Source organism: Filicampus tigris, chromosome 6 (genome assembly GCF_054856515.1).
Source record: "Filicampus tigris isolate MCC_2025a chromosome 6, RoL_Ftig_1.0, whole genome shotgun sequence".
Lineage (NCBI taxonomy): Eukaryota > Metazoa > Chordata > Actinopteri > Syngnathiformes > Syngnathidae > Filicampus > Filicampus tigris.
The window spans coordinates 23755373-23781021 of record NC_141222.1 but is presented as its reverse complement, the minus strand read 5'-3'; the positions used below and the strand labels follow the sequence as shown (position 1 = coordinate 23781021).

At 40.6% G+C, this 25649-nt stretch overlaps 1 protein-coding gene across 4 annotated transcripts; it reads left to right on the top strand.

Moving 5' to 3' along the window:
* The first annotated feature begins 5083 nt into the window (after nucleotides 1–5083).
* Nucleotides 5084–24016, top strand: clockb (clock circadian regulator b). 4 transcript variants are annotated; one of them, XM_086033357.1, is made up of 24 exons: nucleotides 5084–5216; nucleotides 7163–7257; nucleotides 7656–7781; nucleotides 9337–9425; nucleotides 13782–13841; nucleotides 13951–14099; nucleotides 14835–14926; nucleotides 15060–15149; nucleotides 15368–15488; nucleotides 15798–15911; nucleotides 16008–16126; nucleotides 16226–16308; nucleotides 16418–16524; nucleotides 16631–16778; nucleotides 16897–16972; nucleotides 17359–17497; nucleotides 17629–17726; nucleotides 17843–18073; nucleotides 18205–18363; nucleotides 19939–20121; nucleotides 21371–21564; nucleotides 21645–21774; nucleotides 21877–22011; nucleotides 22324–24016. In XM_086033357.1, exons 4-24 carry the CDS (start codon nucleotides 9409–9411, stop codon nucleotides 22624–22626), a joined length of 2748 nt encoding a protein of 915 aa, XP_085889483.1. In that variant the 5' UTR covers nucleotides 5084–5216; nucleotides 7163–7257; nucleotides 7656–7781; nucleotides 9337–9408; the 3' UTR covers nucleotides 22627–24016. The 4 variants fall into 4 exon arrangements, with proteins under 4 accessions (XP_085889483.1, XP_085889480.1, XP_085889481.1 ...); XM_086033354.1 differs by having other exon boundaries at nucleotides 21874–22011; XM_086033355.1 differs by having other exon boundaries at nucleotides 5091–5216; nucleotides 7135–7257; nucleotides 21874–22011.
* Nucleotides 24017–25649: the final 1633 nt, after the last annotated feature.

The window sequence follows — 25649 nt, the reverse complement described above, 5'->3', positions numbered from 1 at the left end:
CCCTGAGCAGTTGTGATGTCATTTTCAGTCGACAGAAGTGACAAAATGGCCGCCCCCGGAGATGGCTAAAAACAGGTGGATTAAGTCCTATTCCACAAACACAATATTTATCAGAATGCCTTGTTTCAACTATTGGGCCTGCATAGAACATACTCTTGAAAAAAATATGTTTGGATTCCCCTTAAAAATACAAAAAGTGGAATTTATCAGTGGGTACAAAAATGTGATGATTTTGTTTACAGTATGTAAAACATGGAGAAAATGGCACTTAGAGGACAGTGGTGCACTAGATGTATATTATGTATCTCTATTGAATTGCACTGAAAGTGTTTCCCGCAGGCAGGGTTCAACATTAATAGTGGCACGATGGCCCAGGGCCCTTGTGCCACTGTGTTGGTCCACCACCTACTACCAGAAGGTGGCCTGAATGGGTCAGTACACATTTCTAAGTCATCAAAAATGGCCCAAAAGTGGATTTCTGACATGATTTTGTGATGATGCAAGAAAAAAACTTGATCGGTGTGATTTTGATGGATTAAGAGGCCTGAACCTGGGTTAGCCTCATGTCGCTAGCTTCGGCTAGCTCAATCGTCGCTAGTCTTAATAGTTTCATGCTAGGAAGGAACAAGGACAACGATGCAAAGTGACACTTTGCTGCCAGATTATTATGGCCAGCCATGCGTGGACAACAACCTTGTGCTAACTACAACTTTATTCATCATAGAAGTTGTAATACAACGTGCACCAATACCGACACACGGTACGGCACTGTGTCTTAACTGTCGTAACACTTGTCGGAATACGGCATACGAGCGGTCTCACCGAAGCGTAGAAAATAGTGAGTAATATTTGCATCTAAGCTCATAATGGTCTTCAGGGTGGGGGCCCACCCAAAAAGGCTTAATTTCGGACCCTGCCCACACTGATTGGAACTGTACAGTATTACACAATACTGTATGCGCCATCCTTTTCACACAAGCACTCACTGTAAAGTTCCTCCCCCGGTCTTTCTGTCTCCCCTCCACTCACTCCCATATTGACGTTACTTCATGATATGGCACATTGCCCAGTGTTTCTCTGTGATTAAACGCTAGTTGTGTGGGAAATGGATGTCCCGCAGCACTCTGCGCGCTTCCCATTAACCTCACGAGTCATTGGCTCTCTCCTTGAGCACAGGTGCGGGGTGAAGCACTCCCTTTACAAGCATGTAAATGATGCTACGCTTAACGACGGGGCCGAGAGATGTTGCTCGATAATCAGAGAACACTGCAGAACACATTGATCATTTCTTTAGTTTCACTTTATGAGAAATATGATCCTAAATTGCAGGAGAGCCAGTCCCAGCGGAATGAGCGAGACCAAAGGACTGATTTGATTTGTGGCCTTAAAGCAATGTGGCTCCATTGGATTTGTCACATTTGTGAAAACAAAGACGGGTCGCTCCAGCGCTAAGTGCTTTTATTATTGTTGTTGGTCCTGATGGTTTTTGTTTGAAAGGCTTTTTGCGTCTGAGATGGAAAGATGAGCGGGTACTAGCAGGAAGTAGCCAAGGAGGGAAACATGTGTTGAATCTCATGAATAACACATGAGGTTTATTGTACTTACTTATCAGGAGATTTAACCCCATCAATTCATCCTGTCATTGTTATTTGCATAGAGCAGGGGTGTCAAACTCATTTTTTGTCGTGGGCCACATCATAGTCTTGGTTTCTTTCTGAGGGCTGTTATGACTGTGAACTCAAATAAATGTATTACACGTGTACAAGAAATTGATTAATAACTAGTTTTGAAATGAAAGCCCAGCAAAAAAGGTTTGTTCTAATATTATAGCATTTATTTTAAAATGGGGCATTGTTAGCAAAAAAAGAAATGCTCGCAATATCTTAATGATTCTAAAAGTGAAGAGAATATGCAATTTTAGTATTGCAGGAACATGAAGTCGATGCACTTAATTTGCTTTCGCGGGCCACATAAAATGATGTGGCGGACCGGAACTGGCCCTCTCGCCTTGAATTTGACACCAGTGGCATATCGTTATGGCAGTATACTCTTAACAATAATAGCAGCTGCAGGTACTTGTGTTGAATGGAAACATCTGCTATGAAATAGTTATGGGCATAACAAACAATTTGGCGATTGTTAAAACTTCTGTGTGGGAATCTTATTAATTAGGTATTTAAGGATATATATGGAGCAATTTTTCTGGCAATTCTACTCGAAATGGCACAACCATCATCGCATGTGTTCAGAAAATTCAGAGATGCTATCCGTTTGATAACGTTATGTTTATAAAAACGCAAAATCAAACTCCTCCATTTTCAGATTTGAGAAACTGTAGTCAAATGCCCATCAATACTGTGTAGATTGTTATGCAGTAAGAACAATTTCAAAAAAAAAGATGGCAGATGACAGTTCTATGCTGGAAGTAAAAGAAAACAAAGACATGACCTTTCCTGCTGTTTAGTGCAAGAGGGATTGTGGTTCAATCTTCGACCTCAGCTATTGCATATAGGATACCTTCAAAATCAATTGGATTCATAAAAGCTGGAAGCTGAGGCACTCAAAGTTATTCTGAATTAAAATGCCTTTATTTTAACATGGTCAGTTGGAAAAAATGCCTACGCGTTTCAGCCTTGGTAGGCCTTCATCAGGGCAAGCTTGGCCTGATCTCTTAACACTTTAACAAACAGTAGTTTATTGACTGTAAAATATGCAGCAACAGCACTGAACAACACAGTTCAACAAAGATTCTCTAATTGCGTTTTCTGGTCACATCACATTTCTGCTGCCCCTCGTTACTAGGTAGAATTCAGGACTGGGAAGCCACTTGTCCTAATTTGGGTCACGGGTGAATTGGAGCCTTTCCCAGCTGAATGGCAAAGTGCATGTTTTTGGAATGTGGGACTAATTCAGAGTACCCTGAGAACATTGGGAGAACATGCAAACAACACACAGACTCAAACCCAGAAACTCTAAACTGTGTGGCAGATATGCCATTCACAAGGGCCACCATGCAGCCTAGTATTTATTGTAGCTTTTTTTTTTTGCACTACATTATTGATGACATAATTATTGGATACAATTAAAAAGTACCATTGGATCTACTGCACACTTGCCCCTACTGTAAAATGGAACGGCAGCCAAAAGAGCTCTGCTGGGATTATTTGGAAGGTCACCTGTCATCAGAATCATTTCCTTTTATTCTCACAAAGGAAGGGCAGGATGTTTAACAAATGACTCATTTTTTTACTACATCAATGTGTGTTCAATATGACTCACCTGCTGTTAAATCTGTTTAGATGATCTAAGCATACACAACATAGTAAAATAAGATTTCTCATTTTTCTTTGTCTGACAATGGCCTCACTAAAGGCCTCACTAAAATAATGTCAATGATACAAAAAGTCTCACATGGTATATTGATTAAAAGAGGCAGACGGACAATCAAACAGATTATTCTAAATCAGCCCCATCTGCTTGGTTTTGAGATTATTTTTGATTTGGAGAGTTGCCTACCACATACAATTTCACTGAACCAATAAAAACATAACACAGAATATTTCTTCTTAATATAATCAGTGTATTTAATGTACAGTATATTTTGTTCAGGAAACTTTCTTTGAGGGAAAACTTATAAACATTCGGTACACCTGCGCATCTAATAAAGTGCAATATAAAAGATGGATCATTTATGTTGACTTTCCGAAGATTAGATTACTTAATAATAAATGAATACTATTAAAACCGCAGGGAAATCGAAAATATGAAAAAAATACCGGTACTTAAAAAGGAGAAAAATCTGCGAATATGAAAATCTGTCGGTGCCAGATTGCGAATATGCAGTTGTAATATTACCAATTACCACTAGATGGCAGACATGCCTTAGGTGCGCTTACACCGGGTACACACTTATACAGGACTGCCCTATATTGTACTCCAACGTGAGTAGGCCTCATAATTTTTTGTAGATTTCCAATGATATGCAGGACAAGTATAGTATAGTACCTGAATAACATTTCAATTTCGAGTGAGTGGATTTTTGTGAAAAAATGTACAAAATGAGTTTTTGCACTGAATGTGCGTTTCTTCTTCGGCAGTTTTGTGTCGTCCTTTAATGGTATTTTTTAATGCGAGAGCTCTTTGCACTGGGGGAAAACATTACTGTGGGGTTTTGTTGTTTGCTTCAAACCCTTTGTTGCTGGTTTAGTATAATGGATCGTTTATACTATTCCAAGTCTTGAAAATGTATTATCAAAAATTAAACACATTAAGAATACATGTTTTGCACGTATGCATGTATTTTACATACATATTTAAGATAGCATTTTTGTCATGCATTTGGTTAGGAAGTGCGTGGTCGTATGTTCCCCCCAGTAGCACTGATGAAAAATGATGGCCCCCTCCAGCATTTAAATTTCCCTGAAGTAATACATAAAGCAACACCTTTGTGATAGTGCCAGCAATCAGTTGAATAGCACTATAAATTCTGATACAGTTCTTGTATTGGCTATTATTATGGTGTTCAAATGTACCTTGTATTAATGTGTCTAATGTGTGTTTATAATAAAGGTTGTCTACAGGGGGGGGGGGGGAAATCAATCAAATTTGGTGAGGGGAACCTCGATACAGGATCGGTGCAACGTCACGCCCTATAGAGCTTTTGATTGGTTGTCGATTAAAAGGGGAAACCCCTCTCTCGTCAGGGCCACCCCAACCCCGCCTTGCACGTCAGCCTGGAAACATAACGTCACATCAAAAAATACTAACCTATATAGGTTATATATAACCCATACTCATATATTTGTACTTGTTGTCAAACCTAATTTTTACAGTATACACAGTATTGATTTTGCATGAAAGGTGCCACTGTATTTCATTTTTATATATTCCGTTAGTATGTGAAAACAAATATGGGTTTAAGGTCGTCACTGTAATTATACATATATTTAAAAAAAAGAGTGGAGCAGAAAAACACGCAGTCATTTCCCGCGGTGACGATCCCACAGCGGTCTCCAGCTTGGCTGCTTGTGTACTGTACTTGCCAAATAGTGCGCCCTACTGTCTCTATTGCGCATGACTGTACGGCGTAGTATGAAGTAGGCCTCCTGTTTTTCTCCCCAAGCCGAAGTCCTCTTTGGCCCCCGCCGCCTCCTCTCGATGCAGGGCTACGACTGAGCCGCACAACCGAAGGCTTCGCTCTTCGAACGCTCGGCGAGGTGAGGCTCTTTTGGTGCGGTGGATAGATATCGTTTTATTCGGTTTATGAATGCGTGTGTGTGTGCGAGCGAGAGGAGAGAGGCGCGGAAGCGGTGGGACTGCAGCGGAGGCTCGGGGACTGTTTCCGCACGCTGGAGGGCGAGCAAGGCCCAGTGACCCACATTCTCAGCAGCCTTGTGGAAGTGTCTATGCGCGCGTCCGTTTCCGTGTGTGTGTACGTGCGTGGCCGCTCGCTGGCGCGTGCGCGCGTGTGTATTTAATGTATGTATATACATATATGTATATATATATATATACATATATATGTATGTATATATATATATGTATATATATGTATATATGTATATATATACATATATATGTATATGTGTGTATGTGTATGTGTGTGTGTATGTGTGTGTACATACATCTGCCGCGTAAATATTTCCACCATTGCCATATTGGCATTTTAACGGACGTATATGTTGTTCCCCGGGCGTTAAAAAAATGCATTTAGCGGAGAGCTTGGCGCGCAGTAGTGTTTGCGGTATTTTATGGAATAATTTGGTGCTCAGTTGTTGCGTGACAGCTAGGAGCTCAAAGCCAGTTTTGCTGTGATGTGCTGCCAATATTGCCTTTTTAAAAAAAAAATTGAATACGAATGCGTCATTTGTCGTGTTGGTGCCGTTCGCGAGTGTAACGGGAGGAAGAATCGAGTTAGCTAAATTGGCAGGTTTCGGTAGCAAAGCTTAGTTAGCATGTTAGCTAGCTACAGTATGTGGGTTGCTCTCCCGGTTGTATAACGAACACCTGTGGCACATATGCTTATTCTTTTATTCACTCGATTTCGAGCACTTCGGTGTGGTATGAATGCGGTATTCCGTTGTGCCCTACTGCTTGTTTGAGCGTGCGTTCATTGTAAAGAATGGCTCAATGAAATAAAAGCTTAGCCATGAGGATTACTGTACAGTAGGTCATGGTAGCGCTTCCCAAAGTGGAGCCACTACAGGGTCAAGATGGTTGCTGCAAAACTTCCAGTATTTCGCCAGTGGAGTTGAAATTGTTGCTTGAAAGATTATTTGTTGCCACAGTGTGCACATTTTGACCTTACATAGGACTGCTGCACTGTTATTGATGTCAGGTTTATAAACATGCTATGGCTTTGCGATCGTAGTACAGTAGTAGTAGTAGACATGGTGTGATTGACTGCAAAACGAGAGATTTTAATCGTGAAGGAAATGTATTTCTACCGGAAAGGTTTCAGCATCATCAGCTTTTAAAATGTGAGGATTTTATCAATTTCTCATCAAATTTATTGTCATCATCTTAATTGCCCAAGTCATTTTGAACTTACTAGCTCATTATCAATAAAACCCACTAATGTGCTTGCGAAAGATTGTGTATTACTTTATGTCTGTGTAGATTCTCCGTCATCCAGGCCATAGTAATTGCAAAAGTTCTTGGGCGATTATGCCTTTAGACTTATGTTGTAGTACAATAAATATGTATTAAGATGTTGAGGACTGATTTTTTTTTCTTATTGAGACATTTCTGATTTTATTAAGTCCTGCAAGGGCTACACTACATTAAAAAAAGTTTAACACAATTACATTAAAAAAAAATCTTTTATTATGAATATTTGTGTTGCTTTAGGCTTGTTCAGTTGTTCTTGCTCTGGGCCGAATATTGGCAGAGCTTTTGATCTTTTTTTTTTTTTTTTTTACAGGTCACAAATTGAGTTATTATTTTTCAACAATATAATTTTTTGTATCATATTTTTATGTCAGATATACCAAAAGGTGCAAAACCATTTAGAGGTTACTGAGCTATTTTTTGTAATTTATTTTGGTTGTTTTTGAATAAGTCTAATGTTGGCCTCTACCATTTGCATGCATGTCAAACATTAAGCACAAGTCTCATGGTTTGTTTATTTGACAGGCTTTGTTTGTCTGTGTGTGCGGTGCAGGTGAGGTGTGGCTCAGACAAAAAGAGCTGTAAGCTCTCGGGAGGGTAGCCTCTAAAACAACAGGCTCTGCCTCAAAGGGGCATTCCAGTGACTGAGTAAGTTGACAGTTTTGAATCATCTTTTTTTCATAACTAGGTCACTGAGCTTCAAAGCACTTTCTCAAGAGCACTGTAAAGAAGCATGACAAATGTTTAATTTCCAGCATTAATGTACTGTATACGCATACCTAAAGTCATTTGAGATTTTTTTTTTCTCACTCAAGGTCTAGTTATTCAGTATTTATAAGAAATAAATTACGAGACACAAACATACTATTTGAAGGAAAAAAAATCTTGTCAGGTTTTTCATGTTTATATATTTAATCTAATTTTTACTTGGTGTATAAACTTTTGTCAATGTTTCAGTTACTATATCCGTAGCCTGACGTTTGAACGGTCAGATGAAAGCTGACCCCAGACTGACCCTTAGTGTCTTGCTCTGATTTTTCCAACAGGTTTGGATGACCATCATGGCTTTCCCGTGGTCTGGTGACCCCTGACTCTGACCCCTAACCCTATCCTCTTTAAGCCCCTTGGGGAAAAAAATACATTAACTCACACCTTGCATGAGCTGCAGTGGGGTGAGTGAACACTCAAATGCATAAACACAAAATGCTTAATTTGGAATAATTAGTAAATAGTGGTGACATTTATTCCAAAGAAAGATCAGTCTCAATAAAAGAAAAAAATGGTTCCACTCGATTCTACTCGGTGCCCAACCCTAGTTATCAATGTAGAAGTAATTCTTTTTTGTTTTCGTTTTACAGTGTTTTCCTATATTTTTCATCCGCACTTTTGTGCCAACTATGTGAGATACCTAAGGCCCAACTACAGATGAAAATAAAGACCCCAATCCCCCGCCCCGCCATTAAAAAAAAAATCTTATTTTTAATCAATTTTTATCTTGAAATTAAACGAAAAGGCATATCTCGATGACATTATTCAAATATTGGAGAAAATTTCCCTTTAAACACAACACATAATCCTGACAGTTTACCATCGGTAAATTTAAAAAATATTGCCATTGGGATTAATACTTTATGTAACAACAAATCTGTCACTGAATACAACATAAATACAAGATGCTGCCTTCACATAAAACCAACCTTTGTCTATGAAATGTAAAGAGGATCCTGTATACAGCGTATAGCACTGCAGTTACATTGTATGACAAAAGCTCCTCCCACTACTCAAGTGGATCAGTGACTACTAAATGTCATAAATAAATGACTACTTTTTCAAACGTATAAACTCAACCCAATACATCTCGGACAGTGTTCATTGTGATCGACTTCGTGATTGCCTAGCGGGAGTTTTCCACGTTGTCCTACTCGCTTTGGTTTCAACATTCTTTCAGCATACTATGCAGTGGACGGTTTGTTACGTATTTTCTGACTATGAAAACCCGAACCAATTCCAAATGACTGACAACACTACCTCCTCTCTGTTCGGCACCATGTCTTCAGTGTAAACAATGCAAGCCAGCAGGCTACATAGCCGGCAAAATGGATTTTGTTTCGCCCAGCACTACACCTTAGTATTTCGTCGTCGTCATTAAGACTGAGGTTTTGTTTATGTGTTTTACTATTAACAAGGATTAACTTCTATTTAGACTTTTTTTTTTTTTTTTTTACCGTTAAGAGTGTTTGAATGTGATTTAAAACATTGCCTTGTAAGTGAGCTGGAATTGATTGCATTTGATGATCCTAGAATTTTAATTCTGTACAAGAAATGCACTTACTATCGTGATTAGGTGACTTTTTTTTCTTTTTGTCAGTACCCAAACGGCAAGAAAGGTACATGTGTTTTCGACAAGACAGTGTTGACAATTGTCGACAAACAAATGTTTTTTTAATTTTTTTTATTTTTTATAGCAACTTGACTTGTCATCATTTATTCAGTAAAGAATTGTATCCATCTGGGCTATTCTGGGCAGGCTGCCCAAGTTGAGACAGTTATTCAAAGCTGCTGCTTTACACTTATTGTGTGTTCCTGCTTTTGTGTACAAAACTAAAAGCCCTAGATTGGTTCAATATACATTTGACTGAACTTGTTTCTGCTTTTTAGTCATCCGAATTACATTCTAAGCATTTAGTAATTGTAGGTTGATACTTGTTCCCCTCCATTCCCTTCAAGGTGGACTTCCAAATGCCTACCTCACGCCTAAAGAGCAAGTCACCACAACCACAGCCCTGAGCAGCAGCCACCATGACATCAAGCATAGGGTATGTTGCAGCATACATACACTGTGTAACATTGTGCTGTATTTTCAATGATGCACAACACTACAGTGTTTATATATAATACAGTGCCATGAAAAATTATTTGTCGTCTTCTCAAATTCTTTTTTTTTTTTTTTTGCAATTTCCCCACTTTAATGTTTACCGTATTTTCTTGATATGCATAATATGCACTCGGACATAATATGTCCAGACACATAATTTTTATGTGTAAAGAAAAGTTCTCTTACCTTGCTAACAGTTGTAGCTGTCAACACTCAAGTTCACACATTTAAGAAGAAAAAAAAAAAACAGGCGTGTGTGCTTTGACGGTGAAGTCCATTCATTTTTTTGTCATATGCTCACAGTTACAGTACATGCACTGTTGTTGTCACACCTCATCACAATAACATTGTCCTGACAGCTGGAATATGTAGAAACATTTATTTTGTAGATGCCACTGGAAGTGTTAATTGAATCTTTGCGCCCTGTCTTCCAATCACAATGCACATGATTGGCAGGCGGGAAGGGACAGGGTCTGAATTGACTATTCTGAAACTATCTGTCCAAAAATCGCAGCTGCGTTTGTTGTCACTTCAAATGGAAATGCAATAACGGAGCTAACAGCTGTATTTTTCTTTGCCTAACCCTTACCCTATTTTACCTTATTTTTCTAACCCTTTAATTAATCAATGGAAAAATCGATACAATAATTGATTCTAAATGTATTTAATAGTGACAGCCATATTTTCAAGTTTGCAGTTGATGCATGTAGAGATTATAGCTGGTGCTAATTCTCAACTCCAATCCAGAATGCTAAGTGAGCAGCGAAAAGGATGTTATTGGAGCCGAAGAAGATCGTTATGTCAGACATGGATGCTTTAATTGCTTCGAAGTACTTGTGTACAGTAACTGGAGCAATTTGAAAGATATTATGTCATTTACAGTAATGTCAAGCTAATTCCATCAAACAGTGAGCATACTTTGAAAAGTTGGATATTGTTGTTGTTTATCGCTAGCGTTAGCCCAGCGATCAGAAGTTAGCACGCCGCCATTCCCCAAATGGCGAAATGGTACGTGCTTAGCATCCATTAGGTTGTTGTGGAGCCGAAAAAGGGAGTCATAGGTGTCCTATTACAGTGAACACTTTATTGAATGCACTTCTCAAAACTATGAGAGGCTCGTAGGATAAACAAGGAAGTAGTGTTGTCACGATACCAAAATTTTGACTTCGGTACTATACCTGCACAAAGTACCTCGATACCGATACCGAAACGGTACCTCGACAAAAATCTAAAATCAGCAAAAGCAGCAAAATTATAACTGACAAAAGAACTTCACATTTTAAAAAATGTGTTATTAATTCAAAATATTGGGATATGATTGATCAGAAAATAACATTTTAAACATTGTTAAACACTCATGAACATTTGCACACATGAGGGAGAGTGCGATAAATATATTACACTGTTTCTTTCTGTACTTGATTATTTATATTTTACAGACCACTACATGTAAATAAAACTTTAAGAAAACTAGTTCCCATTTATTTATTTAAACGTCACTAGTAGAAAATGTGCACAGAGGTTTATAGAGCCATTAGTGTGACATCTACTGTAATGCAGTATTGAGCCGGTTATGATCATTTTCTAGGCAGATATGCGGCTGTATAGCCTCTATGGGTTTTGGACACAGAATTAGCCAAGTCTGATTTTAATAACAACATTTTTTTTTAAATATAATGAGATCAATGCCTGCATTTAGATGTTTATGTAAGCATAATGTATACATGTCAATGTATGTACATACAGTATATGAACTTATTCACTATAGGTTTTTACATCACATGCCATATTCTTGACCTATTTGACTGCATTTCATGTCATCCATTGTTGATATTGACAATACACTTGCACTGTTATGGTCAAGCAAATATGTTCATTTAATTGATCATAATGACTCAACCTAATGTTGCTTGCGTGTGTATGTGTCCCCTCTTCTCTAATCTGTTCCCAGCTAGTCGAAAGCCTCGTCAGATTGTTAACAAACTAATTCACACTCTACTTATTTTTGAGGGAAGTGTTGGAAATGTATCACAACCTGTTGCTCTTTAAACTGGTGTGATATGGATGACGGATGCCGGTCAGCGAGGTGCTTGGCCAGATTGGACGTGTTCCCACCTTGAGCCACGGTAGTTTTAAAAGAAGCATCACAGACGGGCTTTGTCATGCGGGTCGGCTTGCCATGGCTGTCGGCCATGTAAGCAAAAAAGTCCCATATAATAATTACACAATTAAGACACTTTGCGCGTCATGCTTTTCATTGATAAGCGGAAGGGCAGCAAGCGCTTCAATGCTTGAGGCCATCTTCCTCACACGCAGAGGAGGCGTGCCTCTTAAGGCCCTGATAGACCAAAAAGACGCTGGCCAACAGTGACAGACGCTTACCCCCTGTGGCGTCCGGCCGGCTGTCGGCACGTCGCGCTGGAGGAACACGCCGCAATGACAGACAGCGACGCTGACCATTAAAAGTACCTTCTGCGCATGCATAAGATGTAATACCCTTCCATACCATCTGCGGCGGTAGTCACCATTTCTCATGGTTAGAAAACTCCAACCGGAAAGCTGTTGGCCGGGGTGCGGATTATAAAAACGTAAACAATGCATTCAGCTATATTCTTCGCTCACGATGAACTCCCACGCGAAGTAAACAATCACGTTCTTGAGACGGTATTGTGGAATACTTACATTGTCAACCCTCGCTCTTGTATTTGTAAGAAGATTAAGGCAGCGGAGGCATGCTCACTGTTTTTCCGCATTTGTCATTTCCCGTTGGTGCTCTGCACGCTGATTTGCTAGCTAACAGCCAATCAGAGTGACCAGATGTCACGACTGGCGACGCCGATGCAACATGCATAAACGCCCCCAAGACGCTTACAGACGGGTTACGACACTACGACGGTGGCCACTACACCAAACAGACGGCGCATTCAGACGCCACGACGCTTCACGATCTCCGACGTCGGTTTGGTCTATCAGGGCCTTAAAAGGCATTTCTCACATGTCAGTAAACAGGCGCCTTTAGCGAATGTATACTTGCCTTTAAGACAGAGTTGGTGAGCTCTGTGCGCTTTTCTTTTTTTTTTTTTTTTTTAAATACTGGTGTTAAAAAAAGGGTATCAAGCCTTTTTCTCTGTACGGTACTGGTACCGGTAAGTCCAGCCCGCCACATGCGTGGAACTAGGGCTGGGCAATATTTCAATATCAATATATGGCGATAGACACTTGATCAATTTCAGTAGAAATTGTACTCAATATATAACATCGATGAAGAAAATCAGGAAGCAAACTCCGACCCCGTCATTCTGCGTGCGGTAGGCAGAGGCAACAGTATGACATTAGATTTGTGCCACAATTTCAGGCACCTAAGCGGAAGTTTGGAGCACAAACACGTTTTACGACCAGATATTTTGAATGGTATTTTTCCTCTTGATGAGTGTCCTCTTGTGTTATATTTAATTTTTATCTCTAATCAATTTCATTCTTTTTAATTTCATCTTTAATAAATGTAATTCTTTTCTTATTTTAAATAGGTAAAAAAAAAAAAAAAAAAAAATCCATAGACTAATATGAAATACGTACATTTTGAATGGCCCGTCCCTAATAAGCACATTATTGCTTAAAAAGATGTTTGTTTAATCTATAAATTGACCAGTTAATTTCACGTTTTCATAGTTGTTTTAACCTCTTACTTGAGGTTAAATATTATATTATAAAATAAAATGTAGCCTTTTTCCTCCGAGTCCTTATTTGCTTTTGGATGATTTTTTTTTTTTTTTTGCAAAAACACGTCTTGTACTCGAGAAATTACGGTAGTTCCTGACATCTGCATTTGATTCTTTGTGTGGTTTATGAAAACATTCCCTCTTTCCAATATATTGGCGAAAGAGTATGTAATGTATGTCTCTTGAGAAACTGCGCCCCTTATGTGTCATGTATGATGACAGTGAAGCCTAATCAGAAACTAAAAGATTCAATTTAATTTTGGTTATAAGCGTGGTAGTCACAAAGCCAAGAAAGGCACGTTGGGTTTTTTTAAATGCTCTGGTAACCTTCTTGGCGAGCACAACACATTCCTTCAGTCTTTCTCTGTCTGCCTTGCTTTCTGTTCGACCCAAAAATAAACCAGCCACTGGCATGTAGGAATTCTCATTAGCCAACATCCTCCATTAGCTATTATTACCAATGCATATCTGCTTTCAAGCCATCCACTAGTGTGTGAACATGCAGGAAAACAAAAGCGCAAGAGCAAGGTATAGTTACTCATTAGAACAAGACAAAACATTTTTTTCTCCTCACACAGGGATGATTGTAGCATCTTTGATGGGTTGATGGAAGAAGATGAAAAGGACAAAGCAAAACGGTAAATTCACTAGGAATACTGTATTAGTTTATTCACAAAATGAAATTCCCACAATGTCACACCGTAATGGTTTTTCAGCTGTTTAACTAACCCTGCCTTTGAAATGTAGCGTTTCCCGAAACAAGTCTGAGAAGAAACGGAGAGACCAGTTCAATGTGCTCATCAAGGAACTTGGCACCATGTTGCCTGGCAACACCAGGAAGATGGACAAGTCCACTATCCTTCAGAAAAGTATCGACTTCCTGTGTAAACACAAAGGTCAGGGCACCTCACTTCCTGTTTCTGTGCATCACATCACAGGGCAAAATATTCCTGCGTCTTAATTGTGTGTTAAATGTCTTCTCTGGTTACTTTCATTATTAGAAATTGCGCCTGTCCTATTCTTATTACAGTGGAACCTCCAGAATCAAGCAGTCCATTTTGTGATGCAAGTTGTCTTAAAGGGGAAGTCAACCCCCCGAAATGATTTACAATATGTTCTTTGCACCTTCACTAGTCTAAAAATGGCATTCTAATTAATATTCCGTTTGTGGAACATGAGTTAAGCAGCAAAATCCACCAGTTTTTTAGCCATCTCAGGGAGTGGCGATTTTGTCACTTTCTGAAAATGACATCACAGTTGCTCAGGGCTCAAGTAACGACTAATCACGGCTCAGAAGTAAAAACAGCTGAATTTTGCTGCTTAACTCATATTCCACAAACGCAATCTTAATCAGAATGCCGCGTTTAGACTCGTGGAAGTGCATAGAACATGTTATTGTAAAGAACACTTTGCGGTTGACTTTCCCCTTTAAAGACGACGACTTTACCCTCACATCATCTCAGTGTTACCTTTAAGCTAGCGATCATCCTGCCTTGTTTTCATTCATCAATACTGTACATTTTCCAAAGATGCCTCTTGTGACACTGCTGGCTTTGTTTTTTGTTGCCTTATATTTCCTATTTCTTTATTGTATGTTCCTACACTCAAAAATATATTTGTTTCCTGATTAGAAATCGCTGCCCAGTCTGAGTCCAGTGAGATCAGACAGGATTGGAAACCGCCATTTCTTAGCAATGAGGAGTTCACCCAGCTCATGTTGGAGGTCAGATATCTCACTTCAGTTTTATTCTAAATAGAGTATGATTATCAAGTTAACAGGACACAACTTACCTACCCGGTAATACCACAGCTGTTGAATAATAGAGTGTGGTTTTGTCTTTTGCTGACATTATCAGGCACTGGATGGCTTCTTCATAGCAATAATGACTGACGGGAATATCCTCTATGTGTCAGAGAGTGTCACCTCATTACTGGAACACCTTCCTGTGAGTATCCCAGGCTATATCCTAAAGTCATTGATAATATTTTCACCCTTGTGCACTAGTTAGCATTAGCAGCCTGTGTTAGCAGCCAGTAACTAGCATGGAGGATCAGCATTTACATTTGACTACGTAGCACAGAACATTTGACTGTTGATTTATGTTGCCAGAATGCGCAGTATAAAAGCATTTGAGCTTTTTTTTTTTCTTTCTTGGCTTGGCAGGCGGACCTGGTGGACCAGAACTTGTTAAACTTCCTGCCAGTTGGCGAGCACTCAGAAGTGTACAAAGCCTTGTCCACACATCCCAACGACCCAGAGAGCCTCACGTCAGATTATTTAAAGAGTCAGTTACACAGAATTAATTTATGTGTAATGTGTTTGTAGCATGATAGGTTTCAGATGTATTTGACCATACAACTTCTTTTGAAATACAAAAAGTTGTATGGTCTGGGAATATAATGTAAAATATAGAACATTTTGCCTGAAGAATATTTGTCCTTTTCGGACTTATTTGCACATCCGTACAGAAAATCTGAGAATGAATGTGGACATTGTAAATCATATAGCAAGACTTTGTCCCCGAAATGTTAATATTAATCATATTGTTTGAGAATTTAGTAGATGTTAACCTGTGGTTTTTTTTTCCCTCCAGGTAAAAACTACATGGAATTTTGTTGTCATATGCTCCGAGGGTCAATTGACCCAAAAGAACAACCCATCTACGAATATGTGAGCTTCATTGGAAATTTCAAGTCGCTCAACAATGGTATGTCACGTATTAGTTGACTACAATTGAAACAGCAGCAGTTTTGTCTGAATGAGCTTGAAGCCCAGATGCTCAGAGCTTGCGGTTCTCTCGTAGTTCCTAACGTGACAAGGAATGGTCTGGCGGGGGTGTTACAGCGCTCTCTACAGCCGGCCTTTGATGACCAAGTGTGCTTCGTGGCTACTGTACGGCTCACTAAACCTCAGTTTATCAAGGTAGTCTCAGATATGTTCACCCTAAAAGCTCTTTAAATGTGGTGAAAAACCTAGAGCACATCTAAGAATGCTAAACTATTATTTTCATTATGTTCATAGGAGATGTGTACAGTGGAAGAGCCCAATGAAGAATTCACCTCTCGGCACAGTTTGGAATGGAAGTTCCTCTTTCTAGACCACAGGTAAACAAACATCTACTGAATGTGTGTATGATTTTTCACTCATCAGATGTCTTACATTATATTACATTAACACTGCACTACTCTTGCATTTTAATTTCCTTTTTCTCAGAGCTCCACCAATTATAGGCTACTTACCATTTGAGGTTCTGGGAACTTCAGGGTACGACTATTACCATGTGGACGACCTGGAGACGCTTGCTAAGTGCCATGAACACTGTGAGGGCTCGCCTGCACATTCACTTTGACTGCATAGCTAAGAATCTTTCCATGTACTTCTTCTCACAGCTCTGCTGTTGGCCCCCTTTGCTTTTCCTTTGCTCAGTGATGCAGTACGGTAAAGGGAAGTCTTGTTACTACCGTTTCCTGACTAAAGGTCAACAGTGGATATGGCTGCAGACGCACTACTACATCACCTATCACCAGTGGAACTCTCGGCCCGAGTTCATTGTCTGCACACACACAGTAGTCAGGTACTACGAGCAAAACAATGCCTCTTGACTTAAAAAAAATGACTCTAACAACGACAAATGTCTGCATATATGGACTATTAAAATCTCTTCCTTCTTTAAAAAACAAATAAATCTGTAGCTATGCAGAAGTGAGGGCAGAACAGCGAAGGGAGCTGGGCATTGAAGAGTCCAAACCAGAGGTCACTATGGACAAGGTGAAATAATGTTTTCTATTCTGCACTCTCATATTTTTTCATGGCACCTCATTCAAGCATGCACATTACATTCAATAAAAGCAAGACAATGAAGTGATAAACCCTCACGTTTGCAAGCAATTTGAGCTTAACTGGTTTACAAACAAATATATTGCGGCAACGCAAAAATCATATTATAAATACAAATCTGTAATATTTGTCTTTACTTCTATGTATGAATACACCGAATTGTAATACACTGCCTCCCACTGCCTGTTTAGCTGAAACATTTAGCTACATAACAGATTTAAGTGGATGCAATATTTCCAATTAAAATAAAATGATACTGTTATGTTTTTGTGGCTTCAAGTCGCATTTTATTTTCCCTTCTTGTGTCCCTGACACAGAGCCAGGACTCTGGTTCGGAGCTCAACACATCCAGCCTCAAGGAGGCATTAGAAAGGTTTGACCGCAGCCGAACACCCTCAACCTCTTCTCGAAGTTCCCGCAAGTCTTCATCGCATGTATCGGACAACACTTGCACTTGTAAGTGAAACACAAGTTATAGCCAGTGTAATCCATAGTCTTTGATGCAAGTAATGTAAACAGTAACCTAAATCTCTTCATTTGTTTTTTATTTTTTTGGTTAATCATTGATTCTGTTTGTGCACCAACAGCCTCCAAGCTACATATGGATACAGCCACGCCTCCGCGACAGTCTCTGGCGTCAACCATGGAGATGACGTCACAGCGTCGCTCATCCATTAGCAGCCAGGTGAGACCAAATGAACTGCAACAGCAAACTGTGTCACTACTTAACCAATCCTAGATTTTTTTTTTTAATACAACGTTAATATAATATCTTTTGTAATTGTTTGCCCATATCTGCAGTCCATGAGCTCTCAGACTACTGGCCAGAGTGTCACTCCAAGTATGATCACTCAGCAGCAACAACAGCAGCAGCAGCAGCAGCAGCAGCAGCAACAACAACAGCAGCAACAACAACAACAACAACAACAACAACAACAGCAGCAGCAGCAGCAGCAACAACAACAACAGCAGCAGCAGCAACAACAACAACAACAACAACAACAACCACAGCAACTCCAGTCAAACGTACAGGCAAGTCACTACGGCCTTCTGTGTTCTTTTCTCGGAGTGGAAAATCATCGATCGATCGTGCAGACATACAGTACAAGCTATCATCAAAACTCTTGTATTATGAACTTGTTTCTTTTCCCCCTCCCCTGCAGCCTGTGATGGAATTCTCAGCCCAGGTGAATGCGATGCAGCATCTGAAGGAGCAGCTAGAGCAACGGACCAGAATGATACAGGCCAACATTCAGCGGCAGCAGGAGGAGCTAAGAAACATCCAGGAGCAGCTGCAGAGGGTCCAGGGCCAGGGTCTCCAGGTACATTAAAACCAATACACTTTATACTGTAACTTATCCTTAAAGCGGAAGTCAACCCAAACATATTTTTTTAAGAATATGTTCTATGCAGGCCCACTAGTTGAAAAAACAGCATTCTGATTAATGTTGTGTTTTTGGAATAAGAGTTAATCCAACCATTTTTAGCCATCTCTGGGGCGGCCATTTTTTCACTTCTGTCGACTGAAAATGACATCACAACTACTCAGGGCTCAGGTAACGACCAATCACAGCTCAGCTTCAGAAAACAGGTGAGCTGTGATTGGTCGTTATCTGAGCCCTGAGGGTCGGTGATGTCATTTTCAGTCAACAGAAATGACAAAATGCCCCCCCCCCCCCGAGATGGCTGAAAACGGTTGGATTTTGCTGCTTAAGTCTTGTTTCATATGAATCATATTGCCTTGTTTCAACTTGTGGGCCTGCATAGAACATTTTCTGCATAGAACATTTTCTTGAAAAACATATGTTTGGGTTGAGTCAACCCCAAAATTTCCTTTACAATGTTCTATGCGCCCTCACTTGTCCAAACACGGCATTCTGATTAATGTTGCGTTTGTGGGTAGCAAAATCCACCCGTTTTTAGCCATCTCAGGGGTCAGCTCTCTAAAAGGCCCTTGCATGAAACTTACACAAACACTACAATGCAGTACATACATTATTTTCTATTCCTTTTTTGCATGCATTTTCCAGTGTTCTAATACTTTTACATTGTGTTTAAAATGTGGGTTTTAATAAGTTTAAGTGTACTTTAATAACTCGTAATCAGTTTCAAGCATGTGGGAGGGGTAAAAACCACCAACTAAAAAATATATTATGGTCTCTCCTTATTGCAGATTTTCACAAATTGTGTGGCAACTTAAAACGTGACTCCTGATTTAGAAATTACTCTCCAAAAAAAAGAGACTCACTACGTTGTAGGGTTGTAACCAGAAGGGTGGAGAAACTGACGTACTCTCCAGCTCATGCAACACACACACACACACGCACGCACACACATTCACAACCAGACCTGCATAATTTAGGCCTGTTAAGTTACCCCTGGAACTAGTTTTAACACGTGACAGCTGGACTGCCACCAGTAAGTAGTGTGCTATATTTGGCAACAGTGATGCCAGCTGAAATTATGCAGCCATAACCTGATTGTCTTCTTCCCCTCAGTTTCTCCTCTGACATGTTTTCACGTGCTTGAGAGTAGCTGCATCACTGTCAGGCTGAGGCGGCAAAACTGGCTCTGCTTCAACCGGCACCTGCCCATTTAAATACCTTGTTCAGCATTTGAACTTTTATCAAATTCAGCGGTTGTGCCCTCTTCAGTATGCATTAAACTCCCGTTCATATTAACAAGGAGAAATTTCTGCCCGCATTTTCCAAATTTGGGAAATGACGTCCTTGAACAAAGCCAGAAAGCATTTGTGCAGTTGCAACTGTCTTCTGTCTTCTGCCCCAGTAGCAGAATCATCCATTATGTATTTGTTCTCTTGGAAGAGCCGTCTCACTAAATCATGTTGTTTTAATCCATTAATGTGCTTACACAAAACAAACGTTTGCTCATTGCAGATGTTGTTGCAGCAGCAGGGCGGAGCGATGAACATGCAGCTCCCCCAGGTGGCGCCGGTCCAGCAGGCGACCTCTCTGAGCAACCAGGTGCCGCAAGCGGCAATCAACCCCGTGCATTCGGGAACACAGCAGCTCACCATCCAGCACCAGGCCCCTCCTCCTCAGCAGAGCCTTCAGCAGCAGGTGGGTCACAAGCATGCGCACACAAATACAACACGTCAACAGCGGACACTCCATTGCTGAACGTACTCGGTCCCGTGATGCTAACTGACCTCTGAGTTTTTCTGGTTTCAAACAATGTTTCCCACTGGAAGGCATGTAAATGGAATGAAGTTGTCCCAGGCTCAAACCGTCACCATCATGAAACCTTAATTAACTGTGTAGGCAATTTAGTCAGTAACGTTAACATGTATTTGTATTTTGTAGACTTTAGGAGTTCCATCGCTTGTTCTATGGTTATCATCACAAGCTTGCTCTTTGCTTTCACCAAAGTTATGTTGGATTGTAGAGGTCAAATTTTTCTTGACAAAGTTAATTAAAGTATTTATTCCAACATTTTGGGGGTCTTTGACGTTCTACCATACATCTTCCTTGGTTTGTACTCAAATATTTTTGTATGTATATCGCATGGGGCAGGTCGCTCGCTGCCCCATGTTCCCGGCTGCCACTTTGCGTATGCACATGTGACAGATGACCAGCCTGTAGCACCAACTGGGCTTGGTGATTTGAAATGTACATAAACCCGAAGCGTTTTGGAATCCCAGCATTTGCGCGGATGTAGATTTTTGTGCCTCGTCTCCTTGTCCTCCCCACATGGACACAATTGTAAGGCTTTGGGTCCTACAGTGCGTGGGTGCAGGGAACGACATAATAAAGTTACACTAGAGTCTGCAGCAATATACTCGGCTGTCACTATTTACAAATAGAAATACAGACGGTGTTTTGCAGTATGAAGTCAGCTCTGTAAACAAATTTTCAGCCGATACCAGTTTGCTGAGAATCACATGATCTGATCGGGAGGGACGTCGTTCCTGAAACACTGTGTCTCTTTGTTTCTGTTCATTTTTATAAATGTCGGTTGTTTGTAGCCTGTGTGCATAGAGCATGCAGTATGTGTTTATGCTGCAAAAAGGAAACAAAGCACATGTTTCTGATTTTTATTTTCCCAAAATGGAACCATGTACATTTTATTTCTCTTTTAAATTCATTGCAAAGCCCGGTCCCACATAGAACCATGCAAAATATGCAGCTGCAAGTCATTTTCTCATTCTGTGGCTTTGAGCTGTCGTATATAATTTGTTGACTGCGTCTCTGACTGTGCATATTGCAACGGAGGGAGATAAGTAAGACATTCCAAAATGCTGAAATTAGATCCAAAACTCCCAAATAGATCTAAATTGTTGTTTCCTTCTTGTCTTTTGCCCCTGTGCAGACTCAACGTCAGTCCCAGCAGCCCCCTCAGGCTCAGCCACAGACCCCGAACTCTGTGCCAACCCAACTGTACAATACCATGATGATCTCCCAGCCGGGTCAGCACAACGTGCTGCAGATCAGCACCAGTCTGCCGCAGAGCAACACGCAGCAAGGCACAACTGTGGCCACCTTCACGCAGGACCGTCAGATCCGGTACATTTGTCCATCCAATCAAGATGTTACAGTTGATATGTGTGGGAATGGAATTGTTCTTATTTTGGTTTCTACATCAGTTTCCCAGCAGGGCAGCAGCTGGTGACCAAACTAGTAACAGCTCCAATGGCGTGCGGTGCTGTCATGGTTCCCACCTCCATGTTCATGGGCCAGGTGGTCACTGCGTACAACCCGTTTGGTGGGCAACAGGTAAGGACGGGCGTTGCTATTTTGCCGTAGGCTGTCGCTCTTCGAGTTCATTTGAATTACTTCCTCTACTTTCCCGTTTTAACGCCTGCACATCCTCAGCAGGGGGGACAAACACAGACACTGACTCTCCAACCAGCGCAAACTCCCCAGGGTCAGACTGACGCCTCTAACCAGACGGCTGTGGTGGCGCAAAGCGGCCAGCAGGGGCAGCAACAGCAACAGCAGCAATTCCTACAGGTACCACGAGATGGCAGCAAATGTGCATGATTTAAATGGTATTGTCTATGAATGGGATTAATTAATTAATTAATTAATTTTATTTATTCACGGATGTAATCTCTTAGTATGTTTTTAAATAGAAAGTGTGTAAGAAATATATATAATGAGTTTTTAATTTTTTAAATTGTTTTACTAAAATAAATGACCTTTTCTTTGCATCCAATTCAATTTATATTTGTTACCCCACTAACTACTAACTTCAAAATGGAAATTTACTGCATCACACTAAAGCTGTGCTAATATTTGTGTCCATTTTATTCTTCCTGTTAGGGCACTCGTCTTCTCCATGGTAACCAATCCACCCAGCTGATTCTGCAGGCAGCTTTCCCACTTCAGCAGCAGGGTACCTTTACCCAGACAGCTCATCAACATCAACAACAACAACAGCAGCAGCAGCAGCAGCAACAACAGCAGCAACAACAGCAGCAACAACAATCACAGCAAAGGCAACAACAGCAACAGCAACAATCGCACCACCAGAGGCATCCGCAGCAACTCAAACCTCAGCCCCAGAAACAGCAGAAAGCGCCGTCATCGCACAGGACTGACAGTGTCAGCAGCCAACCGCAGTAAGGTTTGGAGGGCAGAAACAGCACTTAGACGGAAAAGAAAAACAGAAAGTCCAAGGCCCTGCCACATACATTTGCTTTAGTTGTGTGGCTGGCCGTTCCAGCTGAAAGGTGTGATCACGGGAATGAGGAAATCTGCCACGCCACGAGGATCTCATCAAAGAGCATCACCAGTGACAGCTGGACAAATGAACCCCCGCCAAGCGCCCTGTTTTCCCTTGGAAAAGGGGGATAGTGTGTCTGTGGAATATGACAAAAACACCTCATCGCCACGGTAACAGAAGACTGTTGAAGGTGTGTCAAAGTGGACTAACCTTGTACAAATTTCCTGTATGATATTAAGAAAAAAGTGTAAATATCCAATATAGCCTAACAGGAAATGGAAATGTAGTATTTTATATGATTGCATGGAACGAATAACTGTGTAAGCTTTTATTAGTTGCTTTTAAAAAATTTTTACTTTGTTCAAAGTGTTTCCTGGCGTGTTGACGAAACCCCTCAAATGAACCTCGAGCCCTCCTCACACTTTCTCACAAAGGTCCACAATTAGCTTGTAATAGTCTGGTTGGGGGAAAAAAAGGTGAAGTGAGGTTGTTTTTGTGCAACTCAAGTGTTTCTAAGCACTGTGACATTAGCCCTTTTACACTGCCTGTTAAAGCCACTTTTTAGCCCCCGAGTCGCTTTTATGTATAAAGGGCAAGGCACGGAATGGCGGGGAGGAGGACAAAGTCGACTCCGCGAGTTTCCTGCCTTTGGAAGTAGTATCAGAGCCGTAATAGAGGCGGGATGCCACCTGTGTGGAATTATGCAATGCCATGTTGTGTTGAAAGCAATTGTTGCTGTTCGACAAAGTATTTTATGGCACGCTACAGGCGCTGATGTCACACGTCTAATTGTACAATGCGGGCTGCAGAGTCGCGGCGTGAAAGCTCCAAATAGTACAAGGCAAACGCTGGCCTGGTGTTACGGCTCTGATCTGGCAATTTTGCGGGATCGCGGTGTAAAAGAGGCTACTGACACAAAAATGTCGTGTTGTTGTTTTTTTTTTTGTTGTTGTTGTTTTTTTTTTTTTTTTAACTCTGACAAAAAATATTGATTACAGTCCAACTGAAATGTTTGCGGGATGATCACTGCGCGTATAAGAGGTTTTGTGATTCCAAGTGCCAATTACATAGCTCTGTTTGTTTTAACTCCCAACAGCAAAGGCATACGTACAAAAATCTATATTTTCCAACAAGAGCTAACACCCCTGACAATGCTCACGCGTGCGTGTATATATGTAGAAGGGATTATTTTTGAACAGTCAGAGAGCCCTATACGTAACAAACAGTATATCCTCATGAAACTTTAGCACTTGATGTGGTTGTGTACAGTAAATCACTGTCCGAGACCTAGTCGCTTGTCAACTGTGGCATGACTCTTTGTGTGAGAATTCTATCTTGTGTGCGTGTGTGTGTGTGCGTGTGAGCGAGAGAGCAAGCTTGTTTGGGAGTGTGTGTATGTGTGTTTTACAGTAATTGACTTAGTAAGGGGTTGAAGTTGCCGGATGGTACTTGTACTCTCAGGAATGTGGAAAGTTTTGTTTCTGCCTCAGTCTGGAACCAGACCAGGAAGGGTTAAACTGTGCTGCTGTAAAGACAGAGGCTCGGAGTTTAAAAAAAAAAAAAGTCACACGGAATGTGGTGACTGATGATAATGATGATGATGATATGACCCACATTCTTTAACAGACAAAAGGCAGAGGTCCTCATTTGGACCTGTAAAACTCAACATAGGACATTTGTCTCCTGGTTCATCACAGTTTAACCCTTCTCTTCCTCGTTGGGCCTCAGAAAATAATCATGCAGTTCACTACAATTGCTCCTCAGTTCTCAAGCAGCAGTAAAAAAGCAGGACCAGGTCAATGGGGACCGACTCACTACACTAGTAAGCCATATCAAACGCAAAAGCCTCGGTTTGGAGGAAGTGTTGACATTTGGTAAAGGAGTGATTTTTGTTTCTCTTCCGGAATGCTTCAGTGTAACCTTCAAAGTCGAATTCCACTTGTAAGTTTGGCTCATTTCAAAACGCCCCCCCCCCCACATAAAGAATAATGCAAAGCAAATGGATTTGCTCAAACAGTCGCCATCATAAAACCTTAACTGTATCTCCAAGCCTTTTTAAACTAACGTTCCTAGTTAAGCAATTTATAATAAAACTAATGTTTCATTACAATGTTTTACTCTGAATTTAAAGTCTTCCAACATAACATTTAACAACAACAAGAAGAAGTTTGTTGGCTATCATCTCTTGTTATTGTCATGCTACTCATTTGCTAGTGTGCTTTCAAATGTTATTAACATTTATGCAATTGATATATATTTTCATTTCTGGTTCAATATTTGTCATTACACTTCTGCTCTTTGCTATCACTGGTAATGTGGTAGCATCAAAAAAAAAAATCACAATTAGCTGACGTTAGACATGATGGTTGATGTTTCGACATATTTTTCTTGGAACTTAGTTTGTACTCTACCTGGGGCACTTGACTTTGGAGGTTCCACTGTACATCCTTGAATGCGTGTGTGTGCGTGGTGAATATAGTGTCTCCTGTTCCTGAGTTGTTCTTTGTATTTCTCAGGGGGAACAGTATTGGTTGCCCCTGGCGATAGCCAATCAGTTCTTGCGTTGCAGTATAAAAAAAAAATTGTAATATTCAAGTAACTTTCCTTGCCGGTTGGGCTCAGTGTTCTGGAAGCCCGTGTGTGGGACTGCTCAACTTGAATAAGTGTGTGTCTGTGTGTGTGTGTGTGTGTGTGAGAGGGAGAGAGAGTGAATGTGTGTTTGTGCAAGCATGCTAAACATGTCACTGTCAAATCCTATCCTTTTCATTTGGAAGTCGATGAGTGGGAAAAAAATGGATGTTTGTAGACAATGCAGCACGAGTCCCCTGTCCCCACCTACCTTGCAGAGTTGTCGTTAAATGACTGACAGCCCAACATTTACCACAGTAACACATCAAACTGATCTGTGAATAAATTCTACTTG

What these genes read in the sequence shown, in the direction of transcription:
- clockb (XM_086033354.1), top strand. An exon ending in CATTACTGGAACACCTTCCT is followed by an intron (nt 15,150 to 15,367) that starts GTGAGTATCCCA and finishes TTGGCTTGGCAG; the next exon opens with GCGGACCTGGTGGACCAGAA. An exon ending in CAGAGGTCACTATGGACAAG is followed by an intron (nt 16,973 to 17,358) that starts GTGAAATAATGT and finishes TCCCTGACACAG; the next exon opens with AGCCAGGACTCTGGTTCGGA.